The 13,657-nt window shown below is 40.7% G+C and overlaps 1 protein-coding gene across 2 annotated transcripts in view; it reads left to right on the forward strand.

Annotated features, from left to right (window-relative positions):
* LOC108703229 overlaps positions 1-13,657 on the forward strand; it is a 56,914-nt gene that overhangs the window by 21,068 nt on the left and 22,189 nt on the right. For both annotated transcript variants that reach the window (XM_018239310.2, XM_018239311.2), the window contains 13 exons: positions 1,223-1,428; positions 1,648-1,742; positions 2,041-2,156; positions 2,305-2,466; positions 2,680-2,885; positions 3,639-3,733; positions 5,129-5,244; positions 5,994-6,155; positions 6,369-6,571; positions 7,436-7,530; positions 8,063-8,187; positions 8,844-8,965; positions 9,400-9,550. In XM_018239310.2, the coding sequence (XP_018094799.1) occupies positions 1,223-1,428; positions 1,648-1,742; positions 2,041-2,156; positions 2,305-2,466; positions 2,680-2,885; positions 3,639-3,733; positions 5,129-5,244; positions 5,994-6,155; positions 6,369-6,571; positions 7,436-7,530; positions 8,063-8,187; positions 8,844-8,965; positions 9,400-9,550 (1,854 nt within the window). The remainder of the gene's footprint in view (positions 1-1,222; positions 1,429-1,647; positions 1,743-2,040; positions 2,157-2,304; positions 2,467-2,679; positions 2,886-3,638; positions 3,734-5,128; positions 5,245-5,993; positions 6,156-6,368; positions 6,572-7,435; positions 7,531-8,062; positions 8,188-8,843; positions 8,966-9,399; positions 9,551-13,657) is intronic.

Genomic DNA, 13,657 nt, shown 5'->3' on the forward strand with positions numbered 1-13,657 from the left:
TTCTTTCATATAACCAACAGAGGGTTCTGTGATATTGCAGATCAGAAGAAAATTCACTGGCACACAGGTACTGCTAGCAGGGTAAACCCATGCTGATTTATTAAATGGTTTGCAGCATGCAACGTTTTCGGGGTAACCCCCTTTATCAAGCAAGATGCTTGAAGCAAGATGCTTGATAAAGGGGGTTACCCCGAAACGTTGCATGCTGCAAACCATTTAATAAATCAGCAAGTGTTTACCCTGCTAGCAGTACCTGTGTGCCAGTGAATTTTCTTCTGATCCATCATTACAAGGTGGACGCCGATTCCTCCATTGCTGTGCACCAGGGATTATCCTAATTGAAGGCCAGGGTGTGCGAGTGCAACTCGATTATTTTGCTGTGATATTGCAGTCACTGTTATTCTTTCCTATAACCAACAGAGGGTGCTGTGTGATATTGCAGTCACTGTTAATCTTTCATATAACCAACAGAGGGCACTGTTATTCTTTCATATAACCAACAGAGGGTGCTGTGTGATATTGCAGTCACTGTTATTCTTTCATATAACCAACAGAGGGCGCTGTGTGATATTGCAGTCACTGTTATTCTTTCATATAACCAACAGAGGGCGCTGTGTGATATTGCAGTCACTGTTATTCTTTCATATAACCAACAGAGGGCGCTGTGTGATATTGCAGTCTCTCCCCAAGCGAACTGTTGGTATAGGAATGATTAAAAGTGACTGCAATCTCAACTACTGCCCACTGACTCGAGTATAAGCCGAGGTAGACTGTATCAGCACATTTTGGATGCTGAAAAACTCGGCTGTATTAATTTGACCAGCCCACAGATGAATCCACACATTTTTTGGTCCAATATTCAGAATTAGTGATGGGCGAATTTGTAACACGAAAATTCACAAAACGGCGAAAAATTTGCGAAATGGTGAAAATGCGCCAGCGTCAAAAAAACGGATGCCGGCGTCCAAATTTTTTTGACGCCGGCAAATTTTCGCGGCGGTTTTGCAAATTTATTTGCCGCTGGCAAATCGCGGGAATTCGCCGCAGATTCGCGCCTGGTGAATAAATTCGCCCATCACTATTAAGAATGAAAATGGAAACTGCGTGGAGGGAACACCTGCAACTTTTATATGCTTACCTTTTAAAATCCTTTCAGAAGTAAAGGCATAATTGCCATGCTTTTAAAGCTGTTCCATAAACTTTCTTTCTTTTTTTTCTACAGAACAATATGAGCTCCATCCCACGTCCTCTTGCACAGGGTCTGATCAACAAAACTTTCCAGGTTTTGATTCCAAGCCTCTCTCCCTCCAACAGCTCTGATTGGGCAGGGCTATTCCAAGATAACCTGAAGTTTGTTCTTCCTGAAATCACAACGGACCAACTTAAGTTCTTACCCTCAAACTTCTCTTGTGACTCCTTTCAAGCTGTGTAAGTGAAATCATAAACTCAAAGTCCAACCTCAGCCATAAATGTAGATAAGACTATGGTGCTCCATCTTTGTTCTCTCATGTCAAGAGAGTTTTCCAAATCTCAATTCTTCTGTGTATTTGTATTAGCCTTTAAATCGCCATTGGTTTTAATGCAACCCTTTAGGGAGACCCAAAGGTGTACTATAAATCTACATTTCCCAATTTTTGTTTCTACCAGAATGAAAGCAATGGACTCCTCATTCAACCAACTGAAAAATGTAAAACAAGAGGATGTTTACAAAGTCATCATTCAACCTAATCTCAAAAACAATGGTAATTTCACAATTATAATAAAGATCTCATCTTACGCCATAAGTTTACATTTACAGTATGATATGTTTCCCGCTGAAGTGTCTAAAATGAAATGCTATCTGGAACGTTGTCCTCTAGAAGGCCATTTGTCCCATTAACAATGGAAGGAATTCGTCCAGTGGTTTAGACACGTAACGTTGATTTAGCTTAGCTGAATAGTAAATAGTGGTGGGATTTGGTCAAACAGTATCCAGGATAATCAGACAGAGAGAGAATACCATTGTTGTAGTGCCCTTAAATTTCTTTCATCTCCCATAAGGTTTATCCTGCTCACAGAATGTCAACACCAGCACCTGGGTCACGCAGAACCTTGGGAAATTCATGCAGTTTGCAGAGTACAAGGACTTGCTTGCCTTCAATGCTCATTTCAATGCAGTAAGTATTGGACCCCTTCATCTCTTCCTTATTTTCCATTTCTCTGTACAGTCCCTAAAAATGTACAAACTACATTGTGTAAATGTGACTGTTTATGTGGTTCCTCAATGAATTCCTTACTTACTGTTGTATTTATTGTGCTTTGCAGCTGGACGTATTGTCTAATCTGACAGTCCCCCAGGTGGTGAGCTTCAGCCTGGAGTCGAACGCTTCAAGCAACACTAATGCTGCGGGGCAAATTATGGCACTATTTCCAAACGCAGCAGATGTCCAAAACTTCCTGGTTACCCTCAACTCAGCAGCTGCTCTAGTAAGTCTCATGCACCTGCTTCAGAGTCATTCGCTTCAGTTCATCCATGTCATGAGATCAACTTATTCTTATGGGCTTAATGTAAATTACTGGTTAGAAGTTTGTTGCAGTTCTGTGTTAAAAAATCAAACATCTGTTAATGGTGGCAAGAGGACCTGAACCCAACTCTGTGGCACATAAAAATCTACATTGTTTCATATTTTTTCTTTGCAGAAAAACATGAGCGCCATTCATGGCCCCCTAGCACTGGATCTCATCAACAAAACTTTACAGTTGTTGATTCCAAGCCTCTCACCCTCCAACAGCTCTGGTTGGACAGGGCTCTTTCAAGATAAACTGAAGTTTATTCTGCCTGAAATCACAACAGACCAGCTCAAGCTCCTACCTCAGACCTTCTCCTGTGACTCCTTCCAGTCTGTGTAAGGGAAAATGTCTCTTTAATTCACTTAGTTAATCCCTACATGTGCCGTTATGATAAGTAACAAGAGTATCAGATGACAAACTTCACAGAGAACCTATGAAATGTTTGCTTATATTTGATGTCCAGTCATGTCACTTGTGTCACATGACTTACTGAAACTTTTACAAGAAATAATGTGGCAATTGATTTAAAATGTAATGATAATATAAGTTGCATTGTGATTTCCATGAATTAAAAGCATTCAACCTATGGCATCTTTATAGGGTCAATATAATTGCCACTATTACTTCTGTGGAGGATTCAGACTATCATGGGTGTGAGTTGATGCAGATACTTTCACAACTAAAGATCTAAAATCTTGTTTGCAACTTTAAATAGCCACCCAACTGATATAGCCCTCAGTACAAATTCAATCATCTCACTACAGATGAAGTGTACTTAAAGAGATGGAAGACGTAGGTTGGACCCCTCTTTATTTTATAATTAGGAAAACCGAAGATCAGCATTTGATGATGAGGCCAAATGCAGAGCAACTAAGCTATCAGATCATAGGACCCAAATGACTAATTACCACCAATATCTAAGAAGTAATTTACCCAACACTAAAAAAGAAAATTGTAGTCACTAAAAAGCAAATATTAGTAAAAGTAAATGCCTTTAAACTACTGAATGAAACCCAACACAAGCATGAACCTGTTGTATATATCTGTATCTACATTTCTCCAATTGTAATGTTCTTTGTTTCTAACAGAATCAAAGCAATGGACACGTCATTTAGCCACCTGAAAAATGTAAAACAAGAGGATGTTTACAAAGTCGTCATTCAACCCTACCTCAAAAATAATGGTAATGGTTAAATTGGGTTGAAAAAAGACCAAAGTCCGTCAAGTTCAATGGAGGATGAAATTTGTTGATAGGTGTTCAAAATAATAGATTTCAGGTTACACCATGATATATGAATGAATGAAATTGTGTTAAGCAGGAAACTACTTTTTCCTTAATTTAACAACATTCAAGACTAATGGATAAATGACAAAGGGAAGGAGATCCCTGCTCTGTAGAGCTTTCAATTCAAGTGTGAGGATATTACAAAAACAGTAGGATAACAAATAGTGGATTATACAGTGACATAAAGTCCTAGGTTCCAGGACTCGGAGTCAGATGCTAGGAGAGGTCTCCAAGAGGTCATCTTGAAATTTAGTTTTAAAGAGACTGAGAGAAAGAATCAGGGATGGAAATCCAGAAGTAAGGGGCAGCTAGAGGGAAAGGCTTGAGGGGAGGGAAACCGTGGTGTGATCAAGTGGAGGCATCTGAAAGGAACAGAGAAGTCAGCCAGAAATGTATCAAGACACATTGGCTGGAACTAGGGGTAGACAGAAGAGGCACGTGCCTAGGGCACAAAGGTAGAGGGGCACCAGGCATGTACCTCTTCGGACACCTTCCCCTAGTTCAGACCTTTGTGGCCCCCAACTGCAGGAGAAATTCAGCGTGTGCTCTCTTTCGCTCATGCGCACTTCCCCATCGCATGCACGCTCTTCGCGCATGCACATGAGGACGGTCGCCCGGCCCTGCAAGACACAAGATAAGAGATGTAGTGTAGTGCAGATGTATTTGAAAGGCATGAGAAGGAGTTTGTTGTTATTTTTTGATGAATGGGAAGCCATGGTAAGGATTTAAAAACTTGAGGAACCTGTAGAAATAAGCAGGGTAGTATGAAGGTGAGTGGTTTAGCTATTGCTTGCGAGAGATTTTTTTCAATATTGTATAAGACAAAGTGATAGTTTTTGACCATCGTCTTAATATGATCAGAAAAGGAAAAGGGTGAGTCAGAGCTTACCACTGAAGGTAGAATGCAACAAATCTTCTATTTCTAAGAGTAGGGTACATTTCCTTTTTAAGTATCTAAGCTAAAATGGTGCCACTAGCTGTCGCATGGAAAACCATTTGTCCCAATGTCCTGGTACATATCACTGAATGTTCTAATTTGTTTCGGCTAAACAGTGATATAAAACCCTAAAAATAGCAGTATCATTTGTCCAACCACTTGCCATTGGGTCCTTAAAACAGTTTTGGTGTGGGGATGAACGCTTTCTTGTCATGCCACTGTAAATTTTAGAAGGGGATAGACATTTTTTTCAAAGGGGGTTACAGTATCTACAATTGCCAATTCCTTGTCATGTCCACATTGTATAGATCATAATTGCATTCCCCCTTTAACTTTTATTTCTTGTCTCCCATTAGGATCCGTCTGCTCAAAGAATGTCAACAGCAGCACCTGGATCAATGGGAACTTTGGCAAATATTCTCAATTTGCTGAATACAAGGACTTGGTTGCCTTTAATCCCAACTTCAATGGAGTAAGTACCCAAATTCTACAGCTCAAAATCCAGTACAGTCAAAAATAACAAATATTAGTCCTTCTTAAATGGGTTCTCTGAACAAAAATCTTGCACAAAAGTTTGCACTTTTAGGGATTTAGTGCTGTGGTGTTCTATAAATATGTTTCTGCTTATTTTCTGTTCATTTATATTTTAAGAGAGGCGATAGATGTTAACCTATTGGTCAAAAATAGTGATGGGCGTCTCATTTTTGATGCCGGCGCCCGTTTTTTTTGACGCTGGTGCCCGTTTTTGACGCCGGCGCCCGTTTTTGATGCTGGCGTCCGTTTTTTTTCGAAAAAAAAAACATTTTGACGCCGGCGAATTTTTTGCCGCAAATTTTCGCGGGCGTTTCGCGAATTTATTCGCTGGCGGCGAATCGCGCAAATTCGCCGTGAATTCGCGCCTGGCGAATAAATTCGCCCATCACTAGTCAAAAACTGTGATGTTCATGGTCTTAACTTCAATACAGGAAAGAAGGTGGGAAAATGCAACTGTAGCCTTATATTGCCATATATAAAAACATATTAGTAGAAAAATGAGACAAAAACTCCAGCCATTCTAAAAGGTGACTTCTTACCATGTTTCACTTTCCTCAAATGGTTTCCTTTTAGGTGAAGCACACATGGAATGGAATTAATTTTTCAACTGATTGCTCCCCTCTTATACTGTAAATGTATGCATGCTCATTAACCAAGGCTTTATTCACTTACTCATTTATTTTGCAGATGGACGTGTTGTCTTCGCTCACAGTGCCACAAGTGGTCAGTCTCAGTTTGGAATCATCAGCTGGAAGTAACCCCAGTGCCGTAGGACAGATTATGGCATTATTGCAAAATACCAATAATGCCTACGATTTCTTGGCTCAGATCAGTTCTGCTGCTGCATCAGTAAGTTTTGTTATAATTCTCTGTGTGTACCAGGGAAAATATCTCTTATGAATGGGTAATAGCTTATATAGTGATTGTGCTTCTGGCATATAACTGGTGTTCTTACCTTACTGTGTACTTGCAGTGAAGATTTTCACTTACTAATTCCGGCACGATGTGAGGTGCTATGCACGTTATCAGTTTATGCTGAAAATTGTGTTTCTTTTTATACAGAAAAATATGACCACCGTTCCAATTCCTCTAGCTCAGGGGCTATTAAACAAAACCTTCCAGACTCTGACCCCCAAAATCAATAACTTCAACAGTTCTGATTGGTCAACACTCTTCAATAATCTGAGCCTTGTTCTTCCTGAAATCTCTCAAGATCAACTCAGCCTCATCCCACAGAACATTAGTTGTGATTCCTTCCAAGTAGTGTAAGTTCTCCCTTACTTCACTTTGGGCGACTGTATATACACCAGTAGAAATGAAGCCAGTTGGCTACTTCTGTATGTCATGACCAATGTGCCCTCTAATCCACGCGCTTGTTCGTGCACAAGCCCACACAACAAATGGTTGAGCACACAAAAATGTGCTTTAACACATCATTCTGTACTTGCCATTCAGAGGCAACACTGCTCCTGACATCCTTTGATTGTGTTACTCGCATACGGTACTATGAGTTTTATTAACCCAGTTTCCTAAATTCCAATCTTGATAGCTGCTTCTCAGTTAATGCAGTTTCCATAGAGTATTTAATAATTCCCAGTGTCCCTTATTGGCTGCTCAACCAAGACAAAATTTGCTATTACCACCCACACTGTGACATGAAATGGGTGCTACAATTATATGGCAGGAGCTTCTTGGGCATTTATATGTTGCTCAAGTGCCCCATGGCCAATCAGGCTGTTTTGACCAATGGCTTGTTTGGAAACCTTGCCATTATGTCGATAAAAGTGACCCATATCCAATCAGGCTGTTTTGACAAATTATTTGGAAACATTGGCACATGATCTTTATGTGTATGGCCAGCTCACCAGTTGAGGTCCACTGTGACCCTCAAATAGATGCTATAATTGGGTGCTACAATTACATGCCAGGAGCTTCTTGGACATGTATATATTGCTCAAGTGACCCATGGTCAATATGACTGTTTTGACCAATGGCTTGTTTGGAAACCTTGTCATATGATCTTTAAATGTATGGTCAGATCACCAATTATGGTCCATCATATTAGATATTGAATCTCTTACTGTTTTAAAACCTTTTTTATCTTATTGTATGTTGTTTATATTCTTTAGAACCAAACGTTTGAACTCCGTTTACCAACAAATGAAACCAGAGAAACAGCAGGCTGCTTATGGATCCTTCATCAAGCCGTATCTGAAAAATAATGGTCAGTTTCATTAAGCCAACACCCATGATAACTATGACTGACTTCCATCAGGATGCAACTGGCAAGGGATAAAACTCAATCATACAGAGATTGTCCTCATTTATCGGTTATGAATTATGTAGAGCATAAGAGAGAACTATAACCCTGGTTGGGAATGCTATGCCCTACACATTTCTCTATAAAGGGCTCGGGGAGAGCACAGTGTTGCTTGTGGTTATATACCCTACATTATTCATGAATATATCACTCATCTGACATAAGGCTGACTGAGGACTGAGGACCAAACTGTAGGGAGTGCAGGGGGGTTATTGTATTAGTAGTTACATTATTCTGCTTAATCTCTAAGCAGTAACAAAGCCTGACACAAACTACATGAGCACAGTTGTCCCACTTTATTGATTGATAGGGAGTGCAGTTTTATGGGAAAAAATGCAAAGGCAGCAGTATAGATGATTCAGTGGCCTGCGTTTGATAACTATACTGCTCATGCATGAATGGGACCATATTCCAAATCTCTATTTTTTCTTTTTAGGTCAAGCACCAAAATGCTACAACCAAAGTGATCCCAACTCTGCAGGCTGGCTTTTGGACAACATGGGCTTCTTCTTTGCACTGTCTAGCCAGACCGATCTGTTAACATTTGCTAATCAAAACACTGTAAGTTTATGTTAGTGCAGTTAATGAGACTGCAGTAAAAGTACTCCCCTAATGGTCATAAACCAATGGTATTTGTTAAAGGGGCAGTATAACCCCCCCCCCCCAGTTCAACATAAGCTCAATAAATAACACTTTTTTTGGTTTGTTTTTGCAACTACCTGTGAAAATTCCTTCACTTCCCAGGTTCCTGGGTACTCTGAGCAACTAAGGGAGAAATATAAGTTAGTTAATCACATAACCAATATATTGATAATAACCATTGTAAGTGCTACACTGTATCTCAAACCTGACAGCTATGAAAGGGAATGGTTGCTTATACAGAGTTCAGAGAAATATACCATAAAACTATGGCAGCATAGGTATTCCCTGTACTAAGCTCAATTCAGCAGGAACAGCCCCCTAAGTTTGCTCACAGTCTGTACAGAGAGATCCCATAAAACTATGACAGCATAGGTATTCCCCTGTAATAAGCACAATTCTGCAGGAACAGCCCCCTAAGTTTGCTCATAGTCTGTACAGAGAGATCCCATAAAACTATGGCAGCATAAGTATTCTCCTGTGCTAAGCACAATCCTGCAGGAACAGCTACTAAATTTGCTGACTTTTCTGACATAATGATTGGAATTTAGTTGTAACTTAAAAATTACTTTTTGCAGCTGCAGCTGTTTGTCAACAACCCAGCCACTTCCCAGTTTGCCAGCCAGCTCAACTTGGATAAGGACATTGCTATTTTCATCACCACACTAATGACTTCAGGCGGAAATACCAATTTCAGCAGGTACCGTACAAACAGATTTTGGTTGATGGCTGGCTCTAACTGTGGGTCAGACAATACCACCATTCCTCCAGGGTCAGCTCAACCTTCCAAGTAACATGGAACCTTCTGATGGGCCCCACTGCAGGACAATTCCCATAATCTCTCATATTTCAACCAGACAGATATGTCACACCAATAAACTTTAGAACATTTTTTGATCTAGTAGTAGATCTAAGAGCGAGCTTTGGATGTCAGCTTCTCCTGTGCTTCCTAAAAGGTCCAGTTTGACGCTGTATAACTCCCAACATTTGAATATCAAGACACTGCCCCAGTTGTGTACAGAAATGACCCATCTCACCTTAATACCAAGTATCTCCTTGAGGTGCTGATGTTTATATCAATCTCCAGTGTCAAAGTTCAACCAGTAATGACTGTTTCATTTTTTACCTTTTTAGCATTCCAAGTAATTTCCTGTGCTTCCTGACACCACAAGCTTTTCTCAATATGAATAGTGCTGATATCTTTGACATCTCCCAGAAAATCAATAAGGCTTGTGCTAAAAACCAGACCCAAGGAGCTTCAGCCCAAACCACTGAAGAACTACAGGTAATGATGAATCCTGTTTCTTACCTACATGACTTCAATTTGTTGTTTCTCCTTTGCATCCCTAGTGGACATAAATATAATTGCAGCTAAGTCCTCATCTCAAAAACAGCAGTGGCAGATTAATGACATGTGGGGCCCCTAGGCTACATCCACACAGGCTGCCCTTCTAGGCTACTGTTGAGTCCAGATTTGTGCAGATCCAGGCACATGTGTACCCAAACTCTCTACACCAGGTCAGGGTCGGCGTGCACCAGTGAAGTCACTGGATCTGCACATACGTAGGTACATTCACGTTCCTTGCCTGCCTTCATCTCCCAGCAGGTGCACCCAACCAGAAACCAGCAATGCAAATAAAAAGAGGTATTAAAAGAAAATAAAAATAATAATTGAAAAAGAGCTACAATGGGCCCCTAGGTTATAGCTTAGGACAGTGATCCCCAACCAGTAGCTCGTGAGCAACATGTTGCTCTCCAGCCTCTTGGATGTTGCTCCCAGTGGCCTCAAAGCAGGGGCTTATTTTTGAATTCCAGGCTTGGAGGCAACGTTTGGTTGTAGAAAAACCAGGTGCACTGTCAAACAGAGCCTCAATGTAGGTTGACAATCCACATACCAATTACCCAATCACAGCCCTTATTTGGAACCCCAAGAACATTTTTCATGCTTGTGTTGCTCCCCAAATCCTTTTACTTCTCAGTGTTGCTCACGGGTTCAAAAGGTTGGGGATCCCTGGCTTAGGATATCCTGTGCATTAATCTGCACCTGTCTAACAGGAATAGGATGGGACCCAGTAAAGCTTATATGCTGTCCTACTAACGATTAGCTGACAGCTAGCGAACATAACTCGACAGAAGGAGGTTGTGTTCTTTAGGTAAAACTGAATATACTTCCGTGTGGAGTTGTTTATTTTGTAAAACTGCAATACAATCAAATAGACTGAAATTACAATATGCAATTGCATGTGGCATTTATAAACACATTTCAGAGAAAGAACAGCTAATACTCACATCGAACATACAGTGATGCAATGCACAATAAATCTAACAAATAATATGCAGACTTACAAGCATATATGTATGGAGGGAAGACAGATGAACTTCCTAGAACACTCCTGAGAGGTAAGATGGCTCCTGCAGCCTGAGGGTGAAACTTTATTAACAAACTTTATTAACAAGTGTAAGACACTTCATTGTTGCTTATGAGAGGAGCTAAACTGCAGTTACACAAATGACCACTAGATGTCTTAACACAATAGTCCTGTGATGGACAGCACACTCCCCGCCTGGCGTAAATATATGCCACTATAATATACCTAAGAATTACTGTAAATTCAATCCGATAACTTTTTACTATGAAAAAGGACAATCAAATCTGAAACAGGTCGGAGATATACTTTAGCAACTCCGTGGTTAATGACTTTAACCTCCACTTTGCGAACTTTCCCATCACCACTGGGAATGGCTTTTACAATAAGACCCATTGGCCATTCATTGCGTTTAGCTTGAGGGTCTTTCAACAAGACAACATGTCCTTCTTGAACATTTGGTTTCTCCTCTTTCCACTTCCTTCTTGTTTGAAGTGATGACAAATACTCTTGCTTCCAACGTTTCCAGAAAGTATCAGCAAGGTTCTGAACTTGCTTCCACTGACACTTGTAAAGATCTTTCAAAGTGAACTCACCAGGTGGTGCTGATATAGGACAAGCTTTCTGAGTCAAAAGCATTCCTGGTGTAAGAACTTCAGGTTTCTCAGGGTCCGTTGAAATGGTAACTAATGGTCTAGCATTCATTATGGCCGTAACCTCAGCTAACAAAGTAATCAGCACTTCATGTGACAGTCTAACATTTTTGCCTTGTGCCAACATCGAGTCTAAAATACGTCTGGCTATGCCAATCATCCTCTCCCACACTCCTCCCATATGAGATGAGTGAGGAGCATTGAAGGTCCAAGTGCATCTCTGTTCAAAAAGGTAATTTTGGATCTCAGGATCTTCTGAGTTAATTTGCAGTTCCTTGCAAGCTCCTACAAAGTTTGTTCCATTATCTGATCGGAATTGCTTGACTGGTCCACGGATAGACAAAAATCTTCTTAAAGCATTAATAAAGCTTGAAGATGACATGGATTCAAGCACTTCCAAATGAACTGCTCTGGTACTTAAACAAGTGAACATTACAGCCCATCTTTTGCTCTGAGCAGAATGTCCTCTAGTATAGCGATACATCACGTTCCAAGGCCCGAAGACATCAAGCCCAACATGTGAGAATGGAGGGGCTACAACGAGCCTGTCTGGTGGGAGATCTGACATTTTCTGTTCCTGCACCTTTCCTCTCAACATCCTGCAGATAACACATTTATGAACAATACTGGAGACTAGTTTTCTAGCTCTTGTGATCCATAGGCCTGCCGAACGTAATGCACCCTCAGTAAAATGACGACCTTGATGTGCTACCTTCTCATGGTAATGTTTGACTAAGAGGGTGGCTATATGATGGCTGGCTGGAATTATGAGGGGGTGTTTCTCACTCTCGGCCATGTCTGAATTAGACAAACGCCCTCCTACTCTGAGTAGTCCCTCTTTGTCAATTATAGGATTCAGACATTTGATCAGGCTTTGATCTGTGACTTTCTTCGTCCTTGACAAAGACTTAATCTCTTCTGAAAACACCTCTTGTTGGACACATTTGACAATGACAGTCTCTGCTTGCAAGTAATCTAAGGGATGGCATAACTTTCTACAGCAATGCCAGCCCTTACATGAATCTTTCTGTTTGTTGCAAGAAAATGACTTGCTGATGTGAATAAGTGTAGTTATACCTCTCACAAGAGATTTCCAATTTGAAAATCTGAGAAATCTACGTGAGTCTAACTGACGTTCATGTACCTCAGTTGCTAAGGCTGTCACTTCGGGTCTGATCTCACAGTCAGAACCAGGTTCTACGAGGTCAAACGTATTGACTTCAGGTTGATGACTTGTGACTGAATAATACAAGAAATCTGGACCTGAAAACCAGTTAGTATGTTTCAAGTGGGTTGCTTGAATTGGTCTAGTCCCGTGATCTGCTGGATTTTGAATAGTGGTAACATAATGCCACTGATCTGGACTAGTGGATTTTCTGATGCGATTGATTCTGTTTGAAACATACACATAAAATCTTCTGGAAGTATTATGAATATAACCTAGTACAATTTTACTGTCAGTATAATATTCAACTGCGTCAGGTTCAAAGTCCATTTCTTCAACAATCTGTTCTGCTAACTCAACTGACAAAACTGCCGCACATAGCTCTAAACGTGGCACTGTATGGGCTGGTTTAGGAGCTAGTTTGGATTTTCCCATAATAAAGCCAACATGACATTGACCATCGCTGTCTGTAACCTTGAGATATGCTACAGCTGCTATTGCCATAGTAGAAGCGTCAGAAAAAACACATACCTCCTTTCGCCTTGTAGCTGTAAATGACACTGGCACATAGGGTCTGGGAATGCTGAAACCTTCAAGATGAATCAAATCTTCTGTCCACGTTCTCCATTGAGTCTCTTTGTCTGGAGAGAGTGGGGTATCCCAATCACATTGATCTACTGAAAGCTCTCTAACTAAAGCTTTACCTTGTACAGTGATCGGAGTCGCAAAACCAAGTGGATCATAAAGACTATTCACTGTGGCCAAGATACCTCTCCGTGTGAATGGCTTTACTTCCCTGGACACTTGAAAGGTGAAACTGTCAGTCTGTAGGTTCCAACTTACTCCTAGACTTCGTTGAAGGGGCAAAGGATCAACACCTAGAACAAGGTCTTTTAACTCTTTAGCCCTGTCATCTGCAGGAAATGCTTCCATTACCGCACTTCTATTTGATGCTACCTTGTGCAGTTTGAGATTTGATTCTGCCAGCATGTCTCTGGCCCTCTGCAAGAGACTGATTGCTTCAGCTTCAGTAGGCACAGAAATAAGTCCGTCATCTACATAGAAATTTCTTAAGATAAACTCTTTTACGTCTTTGCCATATTCACTTTCTCCACGCTTCGCTATTTGTCTGAGTCCGTAAGTGGCTATGGCTGGAGAAGGACTATTCCCAAAGACATGTACTTTCATTCTGAACTCTGAAATTTCCT

Source organism: Xenopus laevis, chromosome 9_10S, assembly GCF_017654675.1.
Source record: "Xenopus laevis strain J_2021 chromosome 9_10S, Xenopus_laevis_v10.1, whole genome shotgun sequence".
NCBI lineage: Eukaryota > Metazoa > Chordata > Amphibia > Anura > Pipidae > Xenopus > Xenopus laevis.